Source organism: Puntigrus tetrazona, chromosome 9, assembly GCF_018831695.1.
Source record: "Puntigrus tetrazona isolate hp1 chromosome 9, ASM1883169v1, whole genome shotgun sequence".
In the NCBI taxonomy this organism is placed as follows: Eukaryota; Metazoa; Chordata; class Actinopteri; order Cypriniformes; family Cyprinidae; genus Puntigrus; species Puntigrus tetrazona.
In genome coordinates this window covers 13,793,713-13,821,108 of record NC_056707.1, presented here as the reverse complement: position 1 = coordinate 13,821,108, position 27,396 = coordinate 13,793,713, and the positions used below count along the sequence as shown (strand labels likewise).

Sequence of the window (27,396 nt, the reverse complement as noted above, 5' to 3'; positions counted from 1 at the left end):
GAAAAATAAGACAAACAAACGTTTTCAAAGGACAAACTGACAATGCATTTGTTTTCCTTTTGTAAAGATTTATGGCAACTTTTATGTTCCTCCCTATTTGTTTGTGGATTATTAGTGCTTTGACTTCTTTTTATTGCTCTTCTTGTTGTGGCTTCTTTGTGGATGCATGTTTTATCCCTCTTTCAGTGTTTCTGGGGGCTTTTACTTTAAAATGGTTAAAAAGAAATTCCTGGCAATAATGCTTTGTGCTATTTGTTTCTCCCCAAAGACACATTTCTAAGAGAAATTTTGTAACTTTTGCCTTTAAAAAGCCCGTGTTCATGTTGTGGTTCAACTTTCGCTTTTCACATGCTTGTTTATTAATGTTGTGTAATAAAGATTCACGCTGGGAATAATGTTCTTAGAAAGCATTGAGTCAGTTGAGAGAGATGGATACTCGTCATTTTTAATTGTAATTCACAATATTTTACACAACAAAAAAACCCAAAATAAAATAAATTAGGATTTTTAAGAATGGAAAAAAGTATTTAACAGCTTGATTGGTCTCAGTCCTGGCAGGTTCAACTCTTTTCATGACGTGGAAGCTACAGTATGATATTTCTAACAGTATCAATGCCATTGGAAAAAATAGTAAATATTCATGTTGAAACCCAAACACACGAATCCAGTGATAGTGACAATTTCCATCCATCAGTATTGACTTTAAACATACAGAGAGACCAGAATGTCTGTGATTGATTGCTATTGCTGAAGTCAACTGTGGTTTTTTTTTTTTTCTCTTAAAGCTAAAACAATCTTTAAAAAAAAGTACAGTAAAGCTTTGTAAACTGCAGAACAACATCCTCACTCCAGTTTTAGGACCTTCGTATTAAAGTGCATCAAACAAAAAACAATTAACATTTAACTAGTTGTCATAAAGCACAATCAATGGGAAGTCAGAATATAATAGCAGCTACTGAAAAATTATACATATTTTTCTCAATTTGACATAAGGCCTGATTTTATGGGTAAAAATAAAGGAAAAACTTGAACAAAGTAGTACTAAGGACGCATTCGGTATCAAATAAACAAAGGCACATATTTTCTCCCCCTCAGAGGTCACACACACACACACAAAAAAAAACAAAATTGTAAATATAAGCTACATCATTTTGGGGGAAACATCCAATTGACATTTTTCTAATTGAAGATCTTCTATAGCCACAGATGGTTTCAGCACAACCATCAACGTGGCAATGATAATACTTGATGCTACACCCTCATTAGACTGTGGAGAAAACATACCAAAAAATGTTTGTTACATCACCGATCACGAGAAGATGGGTACCTATGAACAAAAACAGCTTGACTGCCGCTACATAATACAATAAAGATTATTGCTGTTTTGTAAACCAGCACAGTGATACAAAAATGAGAACCGCTCCTGAATGGCAGTGGGAATAGATGCTAACGGAAGAGAAAGAGAGAGAGGGGAAGAGGGAATTACAATGATCCGAAAACAAACGGCTTTACCTCAGTCTTCACACAAAACACAGGTTTCTTTCCGCTCTGTTGTGCATACTAAAAAGTCCGCATAAAGTCCATCCAATCGCAAACATGTTCCCTCATGCTTATCACAAATACCATTTCACGACTGAGAACATTTCTTCTCAGTAGAAAACTGGTTGTACAATCAGTGTTTTACAAGTGCAGCAGTGAGGCGCCTAACAAGGCCCCCATTTTGGTATGCCAAAGGGCATTACTTTTTGCTTGACAGTGGATTTTTCCTCTTCCCGAACGTCATTTACCTGCTTTCCACTCAAACAAAGTGCCCTCTTGCAGTCTATATTAATATTCAGTCAAATCACAGTAAAATCACCTTGCAATTTAAAAGTCCGCTGGAGGAAAAACGTCGATACCACCAACGCAAATACTGTTCGCTCATCAAAATAGTGATTTTCTTTTATTATTATTTACATCAGAGTTATGCTGTGATGGGATGAGGCATGTGCGGCCCAGTCTCAGGACCGGCTCTGGGCTGTGTTAATCATGATGTTAGGGAGAGCGTTGCGTCTCTTTCTCCAGGATCCCAAATCACAAGCGTATCTCTTAACCTGACGAAACCACTGCTGAGTGCGAGGTTTGTCGGAGGCACGGAAAACGAAGGCCTCGCGTCGGATGTCCAGCACCTCGAAGGTGTCTTCACAGTCGGAGTCGGCGGACACCACGCAGTTGGCCAGACGGATTGGCTCACGCAACACAGTGAACTTCCCGCTGCTCTTGTCCTTGATGAGCACCAGTACACCGTCCTGCACCGTCTCCGAGGTCTCCAGACTCCCTTCAGTCACCGTGTCTGCGTTGCGCAGGGTGCGTACCATGAGTAAGCTCTGAACGTTCTGGAATTTGAGGGATTTGCTTCCTTTCTTAAGCCACTGGCCATCGGCGGGCTGCGCCAACTGAAGCGGCCCCTCCATGATGAAGCGCGTGCTCTCTCGAGTCCAGCCCACCGTCTTCATCGACAGCTCTCTCATCTCAATGTTGATGACTTCTCGGTTCTTGCGGCTGTCGCGCCGGAAAGAGCGCAAGGACCATGTGGCGGTCCCCTCCTGTTTGGTTTTCATGTTGATGTGCTCTAGATGGGACTCCACGCGGCTTTTGGCCTCTTTTAAGCGAGAGTAGTCTGGGTGACATTCGTTGGTGACCTTGCTGATGCGACTTAGCAGTAATGGGTACTTGGTCACACGCTGAAGCGGCGCCATGAGGAAGGAGCGCAGGTTCATGCGCCTGAGTGCTGTATTGTCATTCTGGGACACGTCGAGGAATATTCTGAAGGATGTAAAGGAGCAAATTTTCATATACAGTGCAAGAGTTCTGGGCTACTTCAGTGTGACTTGGCTCATTGATGACTACATCGTGGATATACGTTTTCTGTGCTGATTTAAGTAAGTCGTGAAGTTATCTAGATAATTTATGAAATTATGACTTAAAGGGATAGTTCACCCAAAAATTTAAATTACCCTATAATTTACTCACCCCCAAGCCATCCTAGGTGTATATAACTTTTTGCTTTCAGACAAACATAGAGTTTTTTTATCTTGGCTCTTCAAATTTGGTAATGTTGGTGGATGGTGACCATTATTTTGATGCTCCATAAATCAGATATATCCATCATAAAACTAGCCTACAAACCTTCAGGGTAGTTAACACATGTCTTCTGAAGCAGCTCTATGGGTTTTTCTAACAAAAATATTTCTATTTTAAAAATGATAACTCAAATCACTGACTTTCAGCAACGCCTGTATGTATTAATTATTTTTGAGTGAACTACTCCTTTAACTTTAACATTTTACATTTATTAATTTTTTTGTGAACTTACGTTCAGCTATTCTTTTTAATAGTTAACGTGATCATAATGACTCAGGTCATTGTTAATCAAAGCTCTAAATATTGGACACAGACACTAAAATGTACTTTTACAATGCAGATTACTTGCTAAAAACACTCAAAGATCATGTATTCATGCAATTTTACGTATTATTTTGATGCGGTTTTATCTAAGTGTGTGAGTTGTTAACTTTTAAAGTAGTCTTCAAATTAATGCCACTATATAATTCATTCAAATTGATTTGTGAACACACGCAAACGCAAGAGACTTAAGAGATTATTTATAAAAAATGTTATTGCATGAACCAATAACAGACGAACATAACCAGTAATGGTTATTGCTGTTCTTAATGGTGTGAAGCTAGTGAAATATGAAGTGCATAACGCATGAAGATTACATTCAAAAGACCTACTAACTGATCTTTAACTTTATTTGTAACACTAAATGACAGTGTAAAATCCGATATTATATATTATGTTTACCTAAGAAGCTCTTTTTCTTTCTCCAGTGTGTTGAGCATGTTCACAGATGTAGACTGCTGCAGGCAGTAGGTCTGAAATGCTGGAAGCATGTTGACAAACTCCAGGAAAATCTCTCCAATGCACACAGTCTGCAGGTCCTCATCTCCCTGCAGGGAGACAGTCACTCTTTAATTTAGGTTTACCGTTGCCATTTCTTTTTTTTTTTTTACAGGTATTACTCCAGTCTTCGGTGGCAAAGGATTACTGGAATATTTAATGAATAGAAAGTTCTTAAGAACAGTATTTATTTGAAACAATAGAAACACTGCATTTATATGCAATAAATATAGACATTTGTGTTTGCTGTCACAATAGATAAATTTAATGCATCCAAAGTAAATATAGGCCTTAATACTGTAGTTTAATATACAGTCTAATCTTCTGTCTTTTTAAGAAAATGAGTGCCTAAGAGAAACACTATATATATATATATATATATATATATAACATGTTAATGTGTAATGATGGCCTAGCAAAATGTCACTCCATCACTAGCGTTCCTTACCTGATCAAAAGCCTGATCTATGCTGTCCTGCAGGTGCTCTGTAAACCTGTCATTGACATCTATGAGCTCTTGAACATTGCTGAAGACCACAGCCAGCTGCTCTGCTGTGAGCAGCCCTGCACTCTGCATGGGGCAGTAAAACTCTTCCTTGATGATTCGCAGGTCTTCTCCATAACTCGACTCAGTGTTGAGAAACTCTAGGATGGCCTCTTTGCGCTCTGTGCGTAACTTAGAGCAGCGTTCACACATGCTTTCCTCGCGGGCGCCCTCTTTGTGTCCACAGTCGGGACAGGGCTGCTGAGCGTCCCAGGCCCTGAGGGACGGCGAGGGTCTCCTCCAGCCCCGAGCCAATCCAGGGCCGATGCCGCTGTCCACGCGCTCTACCTCGGCTCCGGCGCTGTGGCGGGTGCGACGGGGCTCTTCTTCATCTTCACGCTCATCGCTCAAGCCCACCACACCGCTGTCTGCGCTCAGGCTGCTGACGGTGCTCCAGCGGTGCTGCGCCGAGCGGCTCACACCCAGGCCCCTGCTCCTCTCCTCACCTCTGGGCTCAGAGCGGCCCCTGGTTGTGCCTGGCACTGATGACAAAGAACAAACAGACCTCTGAAGATCAGCTCTCAGAATTTCATAACAATAGTTACATTAATAACATACAGATAATCAAGAAAAGCTAATAAAACTGTAAAAAACCCGCTTGAAACAAAAAGAGACCAGAAATAACAGCAAAAATTCACTTGAATATTGTAATATTTAAGACAATACATTTGAGGTTTTGTGAAATTTGCACATATCATACCTTTACAAACACTTCATACCTGTACATACTTGAATGTCTATATTATATATAGCTATTTTTAAAGAATGTGAGACAGCATTTATTTGAAAAGCAATTTTATTTTAATATATTTTAAAATGTAATTTATTCCTATGATGATGAAGCTGAATTTTCAGCAGCCCTTGGGCTTCAGTGTCACATGATCCTTGAGAAATAATTCTAATATGCTGATTTGCTGCACAAACATTTCTTATTATTATGAATGTTGAAAACGTTTGTGCTTCTTAGTATTTCTGTGGAAACCATAAAACATTTTTTACAGCATTTATTTTTTATAGAATTATTTCATAAGATGTCTTTACTGGCATTTTTAAAATCTTGTATCCTTGTACGATAAAAATATTCATTTCTTTAATAAATAAAACAATGACCCCAAATCTTTAAACTGTAATCTAAGCAACAAAAAGCTTCTTTTTTACGCTAAGTGGTAAAATACCTGAGAAATGGTAAATAGAAGCTGCCAAATTATCATATTATAACTGAAATAATATTATGATGATGAATCAATACTTTTTTAAATAAAGAAAATCTTTTAATCTTCTACAACAAATGATCCTGTTTGAAATAGAATAACATAACTGCTCATAATGGACTGTGCTCTGCCATATCCATTTAAAAAACACATTTAAAAAATGACACATAATGGAAAATAAAGAATATGGTGCTAATACAGCATTAACTAATTACCTTTACATGTAAAAACTGCTGTGACGCACAAAGATAAAAGCAGTCCTCTGGGCAGAGGTCATGCACGTGAGGGACCTACAGTAAAAGCCACCTAAGGCCAGGTTTTAGTAAAATCAGAGTCTCATAGTAACAATTAAAGTGATACCCTTGGGTTACAGACAAGCCTAAAAATTGAATTAAATGAAGTATTGTCAGTACAAATCTAGGACACGAGCTCAGTTTACTTACAGCAAGAACTGTGAGCAAAGCTTAGTGCAGCTGGAAGAGTCTTACCACTGTCCCTGTCTCTACGGTGAATGTGCAAGCGTGCCGCGGCGGCGATCTTCATCTCCAGCTGCTTACGCTTGGTGGCATCTGCAGGCATGGGGTCGCTGTAGTGGGGCCGCAGGCGGCACTCACGCTGGGCCCTCACTGACTCAGCCAGCTCATAGGCCGCGTCTGAGCTGGAGCGTCTGCAGCCCGCCCCAGAAACCTGCTAATAGGATGGAGATCGGTCAATCAACAGCGCACATGGCAGAGCACTGGTCTGAAATACATGTGTGTGTGTGTGTGTGTGTGTGTGTAAGGGGAGAGTTTAACAGTATAAAACCTCAATGAAAGCAGATTTGATCCCTAAGCACATCTGAGAATTAATGGAACTACTAAGTGTTTCAGACATCGATGCAGAGTCACTGCATTACCGTACATCCAGAGGGTGTAACATTACCAAAGCTTTTAATATATTGTGGTGGTAAGTGGAAAAATTTTTTGCTCTCATGGCCATTTCATGGCCATTTACTGTTTATTAAAAAGTTTACTGACAGACCCCAAAGACATAAAATGATGTAAAGTAACAGTTTATTTAATGTAAATTGTGTCATCATTTACTTAACTCCATGTTACTCCTGTTAAACCTGTATGACTTACTTTTTTTTCTGTGGAACAAAAAATATAACATTTTGGCAAATGTCTGGTAAACAAAATAGTTTGGTTGGATTGAAAAAAGTCAGTCCAAATTTTTCTAAGAAAGGGTTTATCCCTTCCTAATCTTATTGTAAATAATATACCTATAAATGCTATTTAAAAAAAAAAAAAACGGGTCCCACTTTAAGTGGCCTTATCTGCTATGTACTTGCATTTAAATTAATCATTTGGTTCAATTCACTTATTAATGCACTTGTACATATATTGTACATATGTTCATATATATAAAATGTATCACATAACTGTACGTATTTAAATCGATAATTCATTTCTGTAATTACATTTATATTTACAGCCTTGACCCATCCTTAAACATACCCATACCACCTAACCTGTCCCTAACTTTACCTGTATAACATTTAATAAAAATAAATAATAATAAATGAAACTTGGAACAGCTATAAACTACAGAGATTAACTGTGAAACTAAATAGTTATACTCTTCACACCACTCTCCTTTTTTGCTAAAATCACCAAGATCATTTTGTGTTTTGACCGATCTCTGCAACCACACGTAATGCTAGAGACTTCTTGTGATCCAATAAAATCAAGTCAAGCACTTTATTTTCCAGCCTAAATTCGTGGTAACACTTTTTAGTTGCATATTAGCATGCGTATTACTGCTCATTAGTACTAGTAAAGCCCATAGTTATGCCTTATTGGACATGATCCTATTCTACATCCCTAATTCTACCCAACGCCTAAACTTAACAACCACCTTACTAACTATTAAAGAATTTACTGAGGGAGAAGTCAGTAATAGTTAATAGTGAACAAGTGCTCTCTATTATAAAGTGTTATCTGTCACATTGTGGATATCAAATGAGTTGATCTGCCTCCACTGACACAACTGATAACCTTTCACCCTTTAAACCTCTGCGATTCAAAAATGACATTTCCAAGCCGGTAATATTGTGTTTCAAATGCATCTGCTACAGACACACATCTATAGCGTAAAACCCTCAAAAGGTCGCTCGACAGCATTAGGTTCTCAAGTGTTATCAATGCACGGGAAACAAGACACCGTGGCTTCAGGTGACGTCCAGAATTATTAATAAGGCAGCTGTTATCTTAATTAAAGACGCACAGAAATGCAGAGGCGGAAGAAGCATCTGTGCACAACGGCTGACCAATGAATCATAGCAATTACACACGAACGTCAGCATATCACCCCTTAACCTTAAAAAACATACACGCAGCCGTACGGCGTGAGTAAAAGTGGTGCAATGAAGAGCTGGCCGGCATCTCAAGCAGCAGAGAGCGTCAACACACAACCTGACATACAGTACAGAAGAAACGTAAAGCAGTTACCACCATGAAACCTGGCTCTAATCCTCCCTGCGTGTTGCTCTCAGCTGTGGCTCTGTGCGCTCCACTGCATGTCTGCAGTCGTCTCTACCCTGCAGATTCCTCTGCAACATCAGCCTCGCGTGCGCCCCGATCACATTCCCATATGCGAATGACAGCTCGTTCAGAAGTGATAACATGCAGAGGTGCGCGTGAGACGGCAGCATTCCTTACGCATTCTGTCGCCGCTTTCCCCCGTTGTCCCGCGGGCTCTGTGCAAGCCTCCTCTCCGCAGGCCGACGTTGTCATGGCAACGTGGGCAGACTGATGGCTGGGATGGGGAGCGGTGATGTCAGTGACGTCATTCTGCTCACGCGACAATCGGACGGGAGTCTCGGCTGCAATCTCTGCACTGCAGCTGGAGCAGCGAGGGAGAGAGAACACAAAGGGAGGGAAATGGGAGTGTTAAATTGGAATTACAATCCTGATTCTCCGCTTCTACACGTGCCGTGCGGTCAACCCCCAATACCACTAGACCGGTGACCCACCCCCCCCACATCAGATCAGGGGGCTCATGGAGGACAGCAATTAGACGCATCAATTCACATTAACACCTGAACTCCTCGCTGCAGGGCTCTGAATCGGAAACAAGCACAATCAATCTTTTACATTACTTTGTGTGTGCGTCAAGTAAAAAAGGAGCTTATGTACCCATGGACGTCCCCGGGAATTGCAGACGGTGAATAAATAACAGCACATAACAGACTGGTGCAGTTTTTGTTGTTTTTAGCTCACAAGTTGTATTTTTTTTTGTTAATCTTACTTAAACCAATTTTACATTGATGTTTTGGATTTGCAAGAAAATATACAATTTGATTTCTCAACGGGGTAATAAAAAAATAGGTGAGAGTCGGGACGAAAGTAAAATCTTTCAGAAAAACTTGGGTCACTTGTGGTCAATCAATACCAGGTGCTATTTTGTACAAATGTAGAATGAGTATAATTTCACTTTGAATGTAAATTGTACATTGTTACTTTCAACCCCATCAGGGTCAGTCAAAACACAACAATACAGTATCTTTGGTTACTCTTGATTAATTAAATACACCTGACTATGACCTTGTTAATATGTAGACATATTTTGTTCTTTATCTTTGCAAAGACTTTTTTTTGGAATATATATTTTTATTGGCAATGTCAATCCATTTTATAAAACATTATTTCAACAGTAGGCTATGAACAATACATTAGCAGCGGGACAAAATGAACAAGTGTTATATTGGTATTGGTTTCCACAAAAATATTAAATAGCACAAATGCGTTCAATATTGATAATAATAAGAAATTTTGTTTATAATTGGAATGATTTCTGAATGATCATATGACTGGAGTAACGACTGCTGAAAATTCAACTTTGCTATCACAGTAATAAATTACTATATATATATATATATATATATATATATATATATATATATATATATATATATATATATATTACAAATATATAAATTACAATTATTTTACAATTATTTAAAAAGGTTTATTTTTTGGCATCGGGTGCAGAGACTAAAGTAGGATCGGAAAAGGACTACAAGACAGAAAGATATTTTTAAAAATTTTACTGGATGCCAAAAAAAGTCTTTATTTTAAAATGATTAATACATTTGTGAATGAATGCTCATTGCTTTGCATTGACTGTTGAATAAACAGACTTTAAAATATACTAAACACCTGTTTGCCCATTGTTCGTATACATACATCCCAAAGGATTAAAAAACAGGTGTTTTAAATGATTTGTTATAAGCTCTTGATTGCCTCTTCCACATCATTTTCATCCCCTTTGATGCTTCAGTAACTCAGAATCTGATAATGCTGTGCTCATCACTGTCATAAATTTGCATAGACGCCATCTGAGAATAGTGCTGACAGCACAGCCATGAGCTCTGAAGCATTCAAAAGAAAACACAAAGACAAAGAAGCCTTGACAACTCACTAGGAAAAGAAGAATCGCAAAATGTAGAGATTAATAGCTGGTGAGTGTCAAATATCAGTTTGAATTCTAATAAAACATAAAATAATTCATTCAGAAACCTGTGGCCGAAAACCGACAGTAATTATTATAACGCTCAATAAACCCAATGTCTTTCACACGTAAAGCATTGCAGACATATTACCTGTCATTTCAGCAGTGCTGTGTGAGGTCATTAAATCAGTTTTTCCCCCTAATTACTTAGAATTTGTTAAGATGCATCAAAGTGTATAATCATACTTGTTCCAGTGTACTGACAGGATGTTCTATTAATTATTTAAAGGTGCAATGTGCATCTTGTCCACCATTACTGATTAGCAATAGCACTATATACATCAAAAAAAAATCATAACAGGACAATAAGCTCCTTTGAAATGTCCTCATCTGTTCCAGTCAATAAGATAAAGTAACTGTAAGCTTGAATAAGAACATTGCTTTCTGACTTTCTGACAATAAATGAAAATAACTATATAAGAGTCTCATAAAAAAGACCTGGAGGCCTTTGTAAAAGGCTGCTCTGTAGTAAATGAATACCCTCACTTGAGGCACTACGGGACAGCGGGGATATTGGATGTTATATTTAGACGGTTCACAGCCTGGATTGAACTCCTGCCCTGGAGGAACATAACATTAGAGAAAGGCTCTGTAATGTCGAAAAGCTTCTGACGCACCAGCAATTAAGCTCTCTGTACTATGTGCGGAGCAAAAGCGGCTGAAGGAAAATCTATACAGATTTATGCATGCATGCTAAATTTGAGAAGACTGTCAGAGCCAGAGTTATGTGCTGTTATGTTAATCAAATTTCTGTCAGGTTCGCATATTTTACGCTTGTGTGAGATTGCTGTTGGTGGACAGGTGTGAACCAGACAACAGCCACAGCACAACACAACCACAGAAGAATCCATATAATACAGTTACTGCCTAAGCGAATCAGTGGGGAATGGATGGGCTTTGTTGCTATAGTATTCAGTTCTTTACCTTTGATTGATGATACTGCAAATCCTGGATCTTTGTCTTTGTTTTCCAGCAATAATGTGTATCAATAAAACAACTCAAAGCAATGCAATGCAAACTACTCCAAAGCATTTGCAATAGCCATGTTTTCCATCCGTATGACTAAACCTGCCACTTTATGCAAATATCACATCTGCTACTCCTACTTGGCATACATTAAGACATTTAGAGATCATTAAGAATCACATCAATAATGATATATTCACTCTGTTTCTCTGTATACAAGCTGTGCAGAGATTCTGGAATAAATCAATAACACAAATACTGATGCAAACAATGCTGGAGCTGCTATGGGATTCATTTTCACAGTTAACAAGCAAAAGTGATAACCAAGAGATACACTGTTCCAGCTGATGTCCATTTTTCCCATTTAACCTCTGATTGGGATGCAGAATAATATTGGGAGATTTTTTTTAATTATTGGTTTTGGTCAATATAGGATATTTATTAAATTGATATTTAATATATTCAGCTATTTTTACATTTCAAATTCCCTTTGCCATTATCTACTCACACTCAGCTAATCTTTATAGTATATATATATATATATATATATATATATATATATTACACATACATACATTTATACATTTATACTATGTGGATGCACATGTCTAACACAACAACTCACCTTTTTTTAATAAGGTCCAGGGCGGATCCCAGGAAACCATCCCTCATTTTGTAGATTTTGGCTCCATAGCTGGAAAGGTCTGTTCCGTCCAGAAGGATTGCCGGGCAGCAGCTGGATGGGACTTCGCCACTCTCCCTGCGGGGAGGGAAAGGCAGAACAGCTACATCTGTGGCCCCAGGGCCTGCTGGGCCCTTTGTCTCCTTGCCTCTTCCTGTAGCAGCTTGAGGGTGTAAAGGAGATCGAGCCACGGGGCCTGTGCAGATGGGTTCCCCTGGGACCTCTGTGATGGAACTGGGCTCAGACATCTCCGCTTCGCTGTGGTTCGAATCCTGAGCTGTGTTGACGTCAATGTCAGTCCTTTCAGCACTCTGGGTTTCCTCTGTCTGTATTCTTTCCTCTCTATGCTTGTCGTTACTCTCTATTTCAGAGGACCTGTGGTTTTTAATGCCCTCTTTTTGTCTCATTCTCTTGAATTCCTCAAATGTAGGTATGTGTAGGCGGCCCATTGTGGGTCTTTTCCTCTCAGGGGTCGACTGGGCAGAGTTAGTGCAGATGGGCTCTGCTGTATGAGCTTTACTCATGGTGCTAGACTCCTGTCTAGAGCTCATTGCCAGGTTAGGGGTGCTTCGTTGCCTTCGCAGCTGCAGGCGTCGGAGTGCTTCCTGTTTGATCTCCTCGGGACTGGTGATGCGTTGGGCACTCAACTCGTGCTGTCCATTCCTGTGCAATGATGGGCGAACAGCTACATCCTGATCGCACGGATATTGCAGAGAAGGAGCATTACCAAGCACAGCTTGAGGACGCAAGGGCTTGTGGGGCTCCGTCACACGTGTGCTCTGAAGGCGCAGCTTGTCTCGAAGACCCTTCCGAGCATTTCCGTTCATGCCCCAGTCCTCAACCGCAGGTAAAAGCCATTGTGGGAAGAGCGGTATATCCTTCCTTACCACTCCTCGGCGGCCGTAGATCGCCATGCCGTCATGGGAAGGCATTAAACCGTAAACCTGTGGCCCCTGAGGAGCTCCGTCGTACCATTGGCTGCTTGAAGTGCAGTGAAGTATAAACTCACTATCCACGCTCCTGTAAGGATATGCGTTGGGATCGGACACAGCAGCCCAGTGCAGGTTTTCCAAGCTGCGGTAAAGCCGGGTGCCGCCGGTGTTTACGCAGCCCTGTGGAAAGCGCATCGTCCCATAGCTAGACTGTCCATCAGGCGGTTTAAGGGGATGCATACTGCTGGTGGAGCAGTAGACCCCCAGGTTGCTGAGCAAGCCATTGTTGTTGTTGCAGTGGCCTGGAGCTACATCCTGGGCAGAGAAGGGGGGCACGCCATGATGAGGGAAAGCAGACAGCGGGGAGCTGAGGACAGACAGGTCCATGGACAAGTCCATGCTGCAGCCTGCAGGAGACCCTGCTGGGGAGTACTCACATTGTTGGGCTTTCACATCCGGCATGGCCACAGAAATAGCTGCCATATTCCAGAAAGGTGCATTGGGATCACAGCCCTGCAGAAATGCACAGACAAGGCATTAACATAATGTCGGCAGAACATTCCCCAAAACCTGCTGTTTAAAAATGTTTTTTTTTTTTTAAATGAGAAAGCCTTGTATAGACTTTTGTGAAATTCCGTCCACTATCACCTGATATTACCACTATCAGGGTTAAAAAAATGATATATTCAATAACACTTATTGTTATAGGGATACATTTTCATTGTACACAATTTGGTTATTAGCATGCCTATTATTAACTATTAACTATTACATATTGGCTGCACGACCATATTCTACATCTAATAATATTAGCAATCAGAGAATTAGGAGATTATTGAGGGGAAAGTCATAGTTAATGGTTATTAGCGAAGAATGGTTAATTGTTAAATGGTTAATAGCGAGAACTGGATAAATGCGCATTGTTTATAATTGACTGATGTGGACAACTTTTTTTTTCAAATCTGGTATATTATTTCTTCGTTCATTGGTTGAAAAATATGAAAAAAAAGAAATATATTCCACAGAAAATCCTTGGGTTTATGTAAGCAATTGGGGATTTTAAAAAAACAGATAAAATCTAAAATTACCTCAGGTTTCAAAATTAATCATGAGGATGTGCTATCGAGGATTAGAGCAGATGATTCTGTAAATGCAAAATTACTTCCTTGAAATGTCGACTATATGCAACATTTCCAACTGGTTTGTATGTAAGTGAATCTATTGCTCACTTGTGTTTGCAACAACTCTACAGATAGCTCTCTCTATCCCCATACAAGTGAAATTCACCAAACATTTTTCACATATTTTAAAACTTTACAAAGCTATCAATATCCCTTTTGCCATTGAACTAGCTGCATGCTAATCTAAATCACATCAAATGACCCTTTCAAAGACACAACTAAGCTAAAGCTAAGTAACACAGTTCATTAATCACTACAGTAATTATAATGCTCATCATGCGTAGTTCCTATGACTTATATAATCAAATTCATATTCTAAAAATGGCTACATATCAAATGGTGGTGGGGGGTTATGTCTGGAGCTAAAAACATTAAATCGAGGGGGAGGAAAATCAGAAGGGACAGTAATGAAGAGAGCCACAACACTCGCCCGGGGCTCTTATTCTACTAATCAGATGAGAACTGTGGATTAGCAGGGAGAGCGCTTCTCTTTCAGTAATTAGTACAAATTGCCTTGCTTCGGGCCATATTAATATCCACCCGTAATCTTAAACAGAAATCAGGGTCAAGCCAGTAGTTACAAAAGAAGTCACAATAGCTCAGAGTCAGGACAAATCCATCTAGATGAATATTCATCTTCTTCGCATTGCCTGTCAGAGAACAATAACGGCATTGCGATTAGATTGAAAAAGGCGGGAAACCAGTGATTTTACATTGGGGAAGCCCAGCATGTTCAGGTGTTCAATTAACGTTTGGCCCAATTTAATTAAAATGGAGCTATTGAAACCCCTCTGGTATTATCAGGCCAATTTCAATGCTCCATTTAGGAGATAAGAAGATCAAAAGCCCCCTTTTTGTTTTTCTGTGAATCGTACAGTGGAGCGCTCAGGAGGATTTATCTTGGTGGGCGACTAGACTCACTGTCTCAATAGCGCTGCCAGTGTTTTCTTTAGCTTGCGCTTGAAAACTGCTGACGTGTGAATAAACAGTCAATTAGCATAAGGAGCTTGTTTAATGAGCATGTGGCACAAGATCAGCTCATGCCAGGCCCACTATGTCCTCTCTGTGTGTGACAGACAGACAGATGCTACGTTTCCTATTTGGGTACAATTATTACGGACACAAGACAGCAAGTCAATGCCAACACAACGCCGAAACTAGACTAGAGATTTAAAAACTCAAACTTAAGAATTTATAAAAATGTATTTTACATATATGTACTATACTTGTACCTGCAGGCCTCTGCTAGAAAGTGTGTTAGAGAAGCCTTTTAGGATTGCAATATGTTAGACTTTTGTTGTGTTAGGCATAAAAACTTACCCCATTTTAATCAACTCTGTGTGTGCACCTTTACTCGACTTGCTTTAGGCTCTCATTCACAGGCTCTGAGCCAACAGAATCTCTTTTGGTTTGGATTAGAGGTAGACAAACCATCCACAAAGCCAGACTGCTGAGACCTCAGGAACAGGCAGCTAAAAAAGAAAAGAAAAAAACATCAATACAGACATCCAGAAATAATACAAATCAATTTCTGGAACGAACAAAGGATCCTGGAGAATTTCTAAGGATTTTGTGTTTGTGTTTTCTCTGTGAAAATGCATTTACTTTGAAATGAGGAAATTGTGTTAAGAAACCAAACATTGAATAAAAAAGTGTTCATCGGACATCATTGGGATTTCCCTTATACACATACACACACACAAAAGCTTTTTTTTGCATTGAAGTAGTGCTTTCAAACAATAATTGCATCCAAAAAAGGTTTTATTTGCATAATACATGTTTGTGTTCCATGTATATTTATTTATAGATACACATGCATACAGTATTTTTTCAAAATTTTACATTTATTTATATTCATATAATTAATATCATAGATACATATATTAAATATATATATATATATATATATATATATATATATATATATATATATATATATTAAACTTAATACAAATAATTTCCTAGCTATATTTATGTGAGGAAATCAATTATAATGATCAATTTAAATTGTTTATACAATACAAACTGTATTGCAAAATTAATTCTCAAAATATTCTAAATTGCATATACTTTGACCTCCCGTGATTCAAGCCTTTGAAATTCAAGGCATGTTGTGGAGTTGGCTTTGCAATTTTATCTCCTCTAACCTCAATTTCAGCCAGAGACCTTCTGTAAATAGTTCAAGTTGTGATAGTGGCATGTCAGTGAATGCAGTTTCAATGATTTCTCATTACTGAGGGAAACACAGCTCGACCTCCACCAGGATGGAGTCAGGCCTCAGTCAATAAACACATTCAGTTGCTCGCAAGAGCCCTTGGTGTTTGACGAATGTCTGTCAGTATGTGGTCAAGCTGTTCTCTAACATGTCTCGGAGTAACAAAACCCTCAGGATTACAGCAGGACAGCCAAATAAGAAGAGGCACCTTTAGAGCCGTACTTGAGCAATCATTCCATGCATTCGCTTTAGTATGATTTCTGACTAAATGACTCTTGAGCGCTTCTTTTAATGCATCGTTCAAATTCCTCTCTGAATAAACTCACTAATAGTTATATGTTAGCCAGCCACCACGCAAACACACACTAAACACCTTTATATAAAGAAGTGACAATACCTCATTATCACCTCATTTTGCCATCTCCACCTGTTCAGCCCCGTGAGTCTACAACCATAAAGAAAAAAACAAAACAACTGTATCCACATCTATTCTCTGCAGGTGCTGCTTACACTTCCTACACCTGCAAATGTGGAATTTTTATTCTTTTTCCATCAAGCCGCTGCTGTAGTAAGGCTGCACATTGATCTACGAAGGCAGCTCCATAGGGAATCAAAGACTAAAAGGCCACATATTGATTGTATCTGCAGGTTTGTGTGATAGCACAGCAGGGGGCTTTCGAGGTTTAAGGAGGCGGAAAGACATAGAGCGCAAATGGAGATTCACAGTATGATTATGCTGCAGAAGACTGACCTCATGATTTTTTTTGTTGAGATTGATCTATTTCATCTGAGGTCACAATGGCCACAGAGGCAGATATCAACCTATTTCTAACCACTGGATTTGTGCTTCCACGAAAAGGATTTTAAAGCTGTTTCCAGGAGCAATTTGAGAGAAAGAGGGGTCATACGAATACGCTGGTTTTGAAAACGGTTGAAATCTGCATGTCTGAGAAGAATATACAGAAAGCTTTAGTTAAAATGGAGATGGTTTGCTGAGTGAATGTGGTCAGGATGTGCTCGGATTAGAACCTGTTAGCGATTTTGCCTAATCCATCTGATCCTATGGAAATCCGATATGCGGGAAAGCTCAGGAAGGTCCACGAGCTATTGATCAGTGGCTGCTTATCTCCAATATCTTGCAGTAAGTGGACTAAAGGCTATATTTACGGTCACATTATCCATATTAGGATTTATGCTATAAATCCTAGATGTGAATGAACTTGTAATGATTTATAGGGATGTAACAACTGATTCAAATAAGTAATGAGTCCAAATGGTTACAATACAATTAAATTGAATTACGATACAATTGGGGGTGTGAGTTGAATGTATCTCTGAGGGGAAATGACTATCTTTGCTATTGCCTCTGTATAATGTGTATTCATGTATTCATGAAAATATACAGTTTAATTTAGATTAAAAACTGCTTAGATTGTGATTGAATACAGTGGTTGCCAAACAAAAAGCAAGATATTTTGAAAAAAGTTTGTAACCGGGCTGTTTTTAGGTCTTTTGGAAGTCAGTGGTGAACCAAAACATCCCGGTTACAAACTTTTTTCAAAATGTCTTCCTTTGTGTTGGCAGGACAAAGAAATTTATATGGGACTGGAACTACTCGAGGTTGAGTAAAGGATGACAGAATTTTTTATTTTTGGGTGAACTATTTCTTTAAGTTGGTTGCACACCGGGCGAGAAGCGCTGCGTCGCACATCTTTAGATTGTTTTAAATGGTTGCTAGGCATCGCAGACAGACGTCGAATGGTGGCCCCAGTGTGCATACGCTGCTCAAAAATTTCTATTAAAATCATGAAAACACATTTAGTTTAAGCTAATATTCTTGTAGTAGGATCTGAGGAAGTTTTTTTTCTTAATGCATGTTCATGCTACTAAGGGTACACTGGGAAAAAAAACTAAACAAACCAAAAAAAAACCCACTGGTGTAGGGTTTACTTTACTCAGAAATGGTTAGCAATTTTAAAAAAACTAATTATGCATATAAAATGTGTGTTATATAATGTTATATAATTACAAAAACTTTAACACGGAATTAAACATGAAAAATTATTTTACTGTAAAATTTACTCCAATAATAATTATAATAAATAAAATAAAATTAAGTTAAAAATAAATGTAAATTTCACAGAGAAATGTGCACCATTTTCCATGCAATAAAATGACCTTTTTATTTATATTGTAATTTTAAATCTTGTTATGGAAAAAAAAAAAAAAGAATTATCATAAATTATAACACATTTTTTCCCCAGTTTTAATTTTTGAAACCAAGATGTTTGAATACTATTTTTTGACAGTTCAGTTAGTTAATGACATTTGAGCCCAAACACATTTGTGTTCCCTCCAGTGCCTGAAAATGCTTTATAGCATTGTTCTATCATCTGTTTTTGAGGCAGGTGAAGTAGTCATGGGGGTGAGGTAGTTACAGTAGAGGCGAGTGCTGTATAATCAGATGCAGAACCGAAAAGCTTCTCGATTACCTGTCAGCGGAGCACCGCACTCATTCTGACAAGAGCAGCCGAGACAGAGCTGGGTTACGGCTCTTCAAAGTAAGAAGAGACGGCATCAAAACATGTTAGAGTGAGGCTCAGGAGAAAGGAAGACTCAAGTACCAGCATACCTCGGTTAATTATGCTTCAACTCTGGCCCGACTTCTTTGCATTCAAACAAAATATACTGTCTGCCATATCTGCAATATCAGAGCTAAATAAAAAGCAACAGTTTGTTGCATACTGTAATCGCATGTATGCAGGGTGTCCAAGGTGAATACCGTACATCATGCGGATTAAAAAAAACCCTTGACAGATATACTATAGGGTGTGTCTTTTCCTGTATCTCAAGATTGTTTGGTGCATATTTTATGCATGTGTAGTGTTAACTGAGCTCATGAATAATGCATTAGGCAGATTAGGTGAGAGAAGCATTGTTAGCGCATAAGTTTTTCCATAAACACATTAGTCCACGTACGATTCTTAAATGGGCAGCTCTTTGGTAATAGCGATCGCAGGCTTGACATGTTAATAATTGGTACACACTACAAAGATGCACTGAAGTCATTGCTATCGCTAATTGGTGCGCGCAGATGTCATGATCTTGCTTGTAAATCATTATATATCTGGCCGAGTATAGATGTTGTCTCGAATAACTAGCACAGATCATGTCATTCTAGCCAGCAGCAACGCAAAGGCAATTTACAAAGCTTGCATTTCCGAGAGACACACATCAATATGCCAATGGATCGATGTCTGCCAGTCGCCTCGTCGGTGGATGTGTTTAATTAATGACCAAGCTGCCACACATAATATCATTAGTGCATGATTGCATCCTGTAAATTGGAGTATGATAGAAATAATATTAATTGAAGCGCCACTGTAACCCAACTCATCAGTAAATTTGCTTCTTAAGCTTTGAATGCTGAATATGAATGTTTTTCATAAAAAATATCCATGCTAATACGATAAGACCACAGCATACGTAATTCATAGCGAGACATAGACGAGGATAAGAATCTTTTTCCATGAAATCTATATGCATTGAAGCACTGTGTGATGACGTTAGTTGATTTTTGCCTTGTGAAGCAGAGGGAAATGAAGCAAGATGATAACTGCCTTTCAGACTGATGAATCAATGCTCTGAAGCTCCTCACAAGGACCCCCCCCCCCTTCCTGAATTAGATAAGTCACATGAACATGATACCACTGCTCTGAAAGATAAAGCCGGTAGTTATGGATAAACTGTCAACAGTAGTCGGTAGTGCCTTTAGAAACAGTGTGTGTCAATCAGGGAGGAACAATTATCTATTGCTGAAAAATCATGCGAACTGGATGAGTATTGGAAACATGCCAATCTCCTCAAAAGCTGGCTGACACAAAGTGATATATAACAATGGGGTACTTAACGTAAACCCGGGTCATTTGACAGAGCGATTCCCATATAGTGAAAGGTTAGGTAAAGAATTATTCTGATTAATAAAACTTGTAGTGGTTTTAATTTCAGGTACAATGATTTTTTACAATGAATTCTGGATATAGTATCATTTAAATAACATAATGCGTGAATAAATTTATCAGTTAGTATAACTGACGCATGGGTGTAACGTTGACATCAAATGTGTCCTCAGCGACAAAATTATATGTCAAAATGTATAAAACACTATACTGTTCAAAAGTTTCAGAGACAGAAAAGTTTTGGGTTTTGAAAGTCTGTTATTTGAAAAAATAAAATACAGTAAAAACAGTGATATTGTGAAATATTACTATGATTTTAAATAGCCGTTTCCTATTTTAAATATATTTAAACATGCGGTGGTTTTAAATCTGAATTTTCAGTAGTCTTTAGTGTCAAGGTCCTTCGGAAATCTTTCTAATATGCTATCTGATGCTCAAGAAACATTTGAATTATCATCTATGTTGAAAACAGCTGTGCTTCTTAACGTTTTTGAGCAAACGGATACATCTCAGTATTTGTTAGTGAATGAGATGTTTAAAAGAGCTGCATTGATTCAAAATCTTTTAAAGATTATGAATGTCTTTGCTTTTAATCATTTTAACAAATAAAAATTAATAAAAGTATTCATTTATGAATATATATATATGTGTGTGTGTGTGTGTGTGTGTGTGTGTGTGTGTGTAAATAGTCCTGTGACAAGTTACCCTTTAATATTTTTCACCATTGCAAAATGCTGTTTCATAAAGTATTTGTGAATCTGTGAATCTGTGAATCTCGTTACACTATAAAATCTCCTAAATCATTTCATGTCAATTACCCATACAGCCATAAGTATCATCAGATGGCAGCAATACACCATGGCACCACCTGAGTGCTTCTCGCAAGGCTTCATAGTAAACTAGTAGAGATGGTATTGGTTGTGTAGTCAGCCGAGGGCTCTTCCTCTTCATTACTCCTAAGTGTGGCTCTGTTTGTGTTTTCATTGGATAATGACACCAGCAGCTCTGGCAACAGTAACAATAACAAAAACAGCCTACGAACCTGCCGACTTCACACTTATCAACCTCCAGAGAGAAAGAGAGAGTGCTATGGATCCAGTGTGAAATACTGTGAAGATAACAAGAGAAAACAGTGCCAAGGACAGAGGGATAGGACAGGACAGGACAGGGAAGAGTGATTGATAGGTGAGAGCAGAAAGCCTGATAAAAGGCTTAGGTGTGGAGAGCAGGACACGCGAGTGATGAGAGATGAGCGGTAGAGGGAGGAGAGCAAACATGAGAGAGAGGCAGAGAACATCCCAGGAGCTACGCTGATAGGCAACGGCACTTGTAATAAGACAGGATTGTTGTAAGATGCAGATGGCCCTGTGGCAGAGAGAGAAAGAGACAGAGAGAGAGAGAGGCAGAGATATGGATTAAAGAGAAAATTATAATATTATGGACTCACTGATAGCTCTCATTTCTGCCTCACCGCTGTCTGCACTAGACTGTCCTGGACTTTACCACAAGCTCAGACCACAGCTTTAGAGGAAAAAATATCATTTAAGTTCAGCGCGACCGCATGTGCTGTTTATACGGGACATGTCCTGTCTGTGATTTTTATATTGCCTAAGACATCTAAAGTAGTTAAATAGATCAATAAAGTAGATCAATAACATGCAGGTATTGTGCATAATTTGCTGCTTACTAATATAATTTAGAATTAAATTATAAACAAAACTTTCTCCATATGTATACTACCTTTCAGTGATTTAGGGGTCAGTAAGTTTTATGTTTTTTACTTCAGTCTTTACTGTCACATGATCCTTCAGAAATGATTCTACTACACTGATTTGGTGCTCAAGAAACATTTATATTTAAAAGCATTTATTTAAGTATTTTTAAACAAATCAAAACAACACTGTTGTGGTAAAACATTTAGAAAAATCAAACTAGTAAACGTAGATCAACCAAGATTTTAGTTATATAGATGTTTATGAACTTTTTAATCATTTCTAAATAGAACATGACAAATAATTTACGAAGTGACAGATGATTATGTTCGAAACACAACCTCTGCTCTTAGCAGCACAACCATGCATCACACAGTCAATACAGCAATCCATACTACATCATGGGCTGTAGCATTAAATAGATGATAGAGATGAACAGCATCAGGCTTCTCCTTCAGTAGAGCACGACTGCTGGATGTCCTCAGGAGCTGCCTGTGGCTGTCATATTTCAACAGCTCCATACGAACCCTAATAACCATCCATTGGGAGAACATCATAAGAACCACACAACCCTGTCCTAAGGGTCCCTCCCACACACACACACACACACACACACACTCACACACATCAGCTCCTTTGTTGTTCTTTGTGAATGAAGAACGGATCAAAGTAGCGGATCTCTACGTGAAGGTGCCCCAATCTCCGTCAGAACCACTTGGCCGGTAATGGGCTTTCATCGGGGGGTGATGAGGTGAGAGCAGGATAGGACAGAAAGGGGGGAGAAAGGGGGATAAGAAATTAGAAACACGAGGGGGAGAGCAATTGATCAGCTGTCATCTCCGCTTACTGTATGCTGCTGCACCTTTCACAGAAAAATATCCGATCCAAAAGCGTGAGATGCACGCTGGGCACAATCATCTCCATTTCAAAGTGAATGCGGCCCACAATTCCAGCAACAGGATACAAGAACTTTCAACAAAAGCCTCCATTTATAAAACCAGACATAGTTTACAAAAATTTTATGAAGAGTTATGAATGAAATGGCACAATTGAAATCATAATGTAAACCTCATAACAGGTTTTTCGACCCATAATGAGATGGTAAAGTCCTGGTTTGCTGCCGTCCTCTGGTGCCGTTCCATATAATCATTCCAAACATTCATCACGCATGAACAATGGCAGTTCAATGCCAATGGCCCACATACTTTGCAACATAACTGCCTCCTCCTGCTGATAACAAAAAAACATATTCTGGCAGCTCACATACCAGACAGATGCTTAACATTGACGGAAATCAGAACCTTGCAGATGGTCTGAGGAAAATGATGCCCTAGACCTAGAAGAACAGTACAATGGTTCAAACAGATTCATTTGTACTGGATAGTTCACTCGAAAATAAACCTTTCCGTCTTTATTTTCGCATGCTTATTCTTCATCTGCGTCGTCAGAACAAAGAGGTAAAATTTTACATTTTGGGCCAACAGCTTTTCAGCGTGACAGTATCCTGTATTATTATTATTAGTATTATTAGTAACTTATTATGCACCCTTAAAGTACTAATATGAACCTTTAGTGTTAAATAAGATACAAATATCCTCCTTTAAGGCTGACCTCCATCTGATGGACACTTCACAATCCCATGAGGCCATGGGAGAGGAGTTATGATTGGCAGCGAAGTGAATCAACTGACGTAGTACTTTCTGGATTACATTTTATACTACACACACTCATACTAAACAGATTTCTGCATAGTTGTGAAGTAATTGCTTGGAGTTGTATCCCTAAATTTTCTTCCATAAAATGCAAGAGGGGGAAATGTCGCAGAATGTCTAAGCTGCTCTTTTCCATACCATGAAAGTAGATGGTAATCAGACCGCTAAGGTCACTATTCACTTTGCTCGCAAACGAGAAGCTTAAAGGGTTTCTCAGGAAAAACTTCAAACATCTTCAGATCATCAGATTCCCACCCAACCTTTTCTGCTCTACAGAGACGATGTTATCCTCTGATGAATACTATGCAAACCTGCAGGTGTCACATCAATTTATTTTCCAATTTCCTGTCTGCTGAGATACACTCTCTCTTTCTATCTCCCCACTGTCCGACTAGATGAAATATTGAGGGCTTTTTTCTGCAGAGGAGCGAACTGGCCCATTTTTAGCCCGCGCGAGCCAGACACTGAGACTATCGTCTTGAACATCCGGCTCAAGTTCTCCAGTGCTCTGTGGCCCAACAACAACACACAATAAATCAATGAAGCATTTCATTAGAGCAGACGGCTACATCTCCAGCGAGCCGGTGCCCTGTGTATTGGAAAAGGTGCACGGCGGCGGACCAGGTCAGTCTAAAAACCAGAATGCCGGTGTTGTCACAAGCAAGCAGCCTGACCCCTTACTCCGTTCGTCACGACGACACGTCAAGAGGTCAGCGAGGCATGACAACCCCACACAACAGAAGGATCGTGTGACACCGCAGCGAGGATAAATGTATTCAGCTCTTCTCTCCCTCCCTCCAGAGGTCTATCCTCCGCTTCAGATCTGTCCAATGTCAGGAGCAGAAGTATGCAAATGATATTCACAGTGCTCCCTTGTACCGTTCAGCGCATATTCCAAACTGGAAACCTCCTCAGGTGGGATTTCAGTCAAGAACCATCAGAGATGTCAAACGAACTGCATTTTTTTATTATTAAAACACTAATTGGAAAAAGATCTAGTGATCTAAATTATACCTCAGCAGAAAACATATGTTCATTCATTTCTCCACAAAATCATCCCATTCAACAAGCACAAAACGAGAGCTTTTTAAAGCATAAACAAGTAGCAGCATTGTTATATCACAAGTAAAAATCCTCTAGAGTTGCGTACCTCTTTCTCGTGCAGAAACGTCAGGTAGTGTCAGCAGAATCAGCAGTGCGCACGCAGCGGTCTATTCCACTCTGATGTGATAGCAGCATGTGAGCTGCTTTAGCTCTCTCAGCTATTGTTACAGCCGCCAGCTCCGCACTGAGCATGCTCCAAACACCGCTCTGCTCGCCGTTGGCATGGGAACCACTCAAGCACAGACCTCACTAAAAAGGACCTCCCTGATATACACTCTCTCTTTTCCCCCACCTGTCCTCTCAAGGGGGTTTTCCTTGTTTTTGTTTTTTTGTGTCTGTAGCCCTGTGAACCGAAGCAAAGCAAAGGAGAATAAATTGATGTGAAACATCCACTCACGAAGTTGACGGAGTTAGGCAGTTGTCTTCTGTTTTGAGTTTGACAGAGTGGAAGTCAGTTTAATCTAAATTAAACTAAACAGAGTCGATACTGGAATGTCCAAAGACCAGCTAGTGAATTTGCAAGTTTAACGAGTTTGTCTAGTTGTTAATTTTATGTTCATTTATTTTATTTCATAAAATATGAAAGCCTAAATACATTTAAAAAAATAAAATCTATCTTTATATTTAATAAAATAAATAACTAAAAATAAACTAAATATAACATTTTACAAAAAGTACAAACAATAAAACAAATACCAATAAAAGCTAAATAAATAAAACAGCTTATATGGGTTTTAATTTTATTTATTTATATTTAATATATCTAAAATTGCATTAAAAAGTTAAATAAATAAGTTTAATAAAAACAAAAAAGTGAAACCACACAGTAAATTTGGTAATTTATTTACAATAAATATCTATTAATATTTATCTAAAACTAAATAGATCCAAATCTAAATTAAAGCTATTTTCTCTAGGTTTTAATATCTATTTATTTAAAATAGTACGAAAAATATGAAAGTCCAAATATATAAGTATCAAAAAATAAATATAAAAATAAAAATAAAACTAGTTTAGGGTTTTAGTTTTATATTTATTTCTTTTAAATTATATACATAAAATATAAATCAAAATAAATAAATACACTAAACTAAAACTATACAATAAATACAAATTAACTACCTATTTGTTAGAATTATTTAAAATAAATATCTATCAATATCTATCTAAAAATAAATAAATAAATACAAATCTAAAGTGCTTTGACTATTTATTTATAATATTAATTAAAATAAATGAAATAAAAATATTAAATAATACAAATATTAAATATTAAACTGATAATAATAAAATACCTATCTAACATTAAATAATACAAATATAAGTAAGCTAGTTTACCTGGGTTTTTAATATTCATTTCTACAATTATGAAATAAATTAATATATTACATTGAGAAAAAAATCGAAATAAATAACTCAATTCCAAAGCACAGGCAGTAATCTCTACTGGAACGCAGTGAAGGATTGTAGTGCATTCCTCAGCATTCCCAAGAGAGGGCTGTGCTGTGTAATTACAGTATGTTGCGAGGGGTTGTCTTGGCCGGGCCATATGGAGAGAGCTAATCCTCCGTGTTACCGCACATGCTTCTGCGCTCCTCCAGCGATCAGAGCGCTAAACAGACATCAGCTGAGCCTGTTAGACCCCGTCAGTCTGCCGTAACCTTGCACACAGGATCTCTGAGGCTCAGGGCTGCAGCGGGTCAAGGAAGGGATTTCCTCTTTGCCTCTGTCGTACCTCATTGATCTATTGGGATCAAGCGCAGGAGGTCGGCGACCGATGCATTATCAGCATTTGATACCGAGCTCCCTGGAGAGACTCAAATTTACTATTAGCTTTTGTTTTAGGGCTTCTAGCTTTTCATAAGCCAAAGTGACACTTTTAACAGCTTATTTTATTTTTTAGTGTGTAATTTATCTTTATAAGTTATTAATCATGGCATGTATCTGTTCAGCACTTTAATAGCTAACCGCACTTGTGGTGGGATCAAAATAAAATCACAGGTCCCTGTGGTTCAGTTGGGGTCGGTTTAATACACTACAGCCAGTAAAAGCTTCATCCATTAGCTTGAATGCTTCTCCAGAGGGCTGGATTTATATAGTCTATTTATGAGCAGCGGCACACAGCGAAACAATAGAAACAATATGGTGAGCGAAACATATAATCTGATTCATACTGAAACTTTTTGTAAAGCTTCAATTACAAAAACAAGCATTTCAGTAATGAGATTTGAGCGTTTCTTCAACTATAGGCAGTTCTGGCCCTCTGGACATTTAGAATCATTTACACACTTTTTTTCACTGTCTTTACTTTCACTGTGCCATTATTTCTACCATTTCTTTTTCATTTTACAGCATTATATAAATCTTAATACACACTTATAATATTTTCACATGTCTATATTGGTCAACATTTTTACGTTTTATCAAAACCTATATCAAACATTCTGTTCAAAAGTAATATAATATATAAAATATTAAACAATATATATATATATATATATAATATATGTAATAATTCATATATTATAATGGAATTCTAGGTCTGGGACAAGAGTAAAGGTCCTTGCACACTAAAGTCTCAAATTTTTGCATTTTTTCAGGTTTTTTCATATTTGTCATCTTTTTCTAACAAAATGTTTGCTACAGATGCAAAAATGGAGAAAATCAAACCTGATCAAGGCAGCG

General features: G+C 38.3%; 1 protein-coding gene across 2 annotated transcripts; it reads right to left on the bottom strand.

Annotated features, from left to right (window-relative positions):
* Window positions 1-415: 415 nt before the first annotated feature.
* Window positions 416-24,870, bottom strand: si:dkey-91i10.2 (uncharacterized protein LOC555224 homolog). 2 transcript variants are annotated; one of them, XM_043249526.1, is made up of 8 exons: window positions 24,758-24,870; window positions 15,330-15,481; window positions 11,840-13,341; window positions 8,397-8,580; window positions 6,186-6,387; window positions 4,391-4,968; window positions 3,847-3,992; window positions 416-2,805 (listed from the first exon to the last, which is right to left on the bottom strand). In XM_043249526.1, the coding sequence occupies exons 3-8, from the start codon at window positions 13,309-13,311 to the stop codon at window positions 2,001-2,003; spliced, it is 3,387 nt and encodes a 1,128-aa protein (XP_043105461.1). In that variant the 5' UTR covers window positions 13,312-13,341; window positions 15,330-15,481; window positions 24,758-24,870; the 3' UTR covers window positions 416-2,000. The 2 variants fall into 2 exon arrangements, with proteins under 2 accessions (XP_043105461.1, XP_043105462.1); XM_043249527.1 differs by having other exon boundaries at window positions 6,186-6,384.
* Window positions 24,871-27,396: the final 2,526 nt, after the last annotated feature.

Coding starts and splice junctions, on each gene's coding strand:
- si:dkey-91i10.2 (XM_043249526.1), bottom strand. CDS start 13,311: ATGGCAGCTATTTCTGTGGCCATGCCGGATGTGAAAGCCCAACAATGT. Junction 8,581..11,839: donor CTGGACCTTATTAAAAAAAG/GTGAGTTGTTGT, acceptor TCGCTGCTCCAG/CTGCAGTGCAGAGATTGCAG. Junction 6,388..8,396: donor GGAAAGCGGCGACAGAATGC/GTAAGGAATGCT, acceptor CCATCCTATTAG/CAGGTTTCTGGGGCGGGCTG.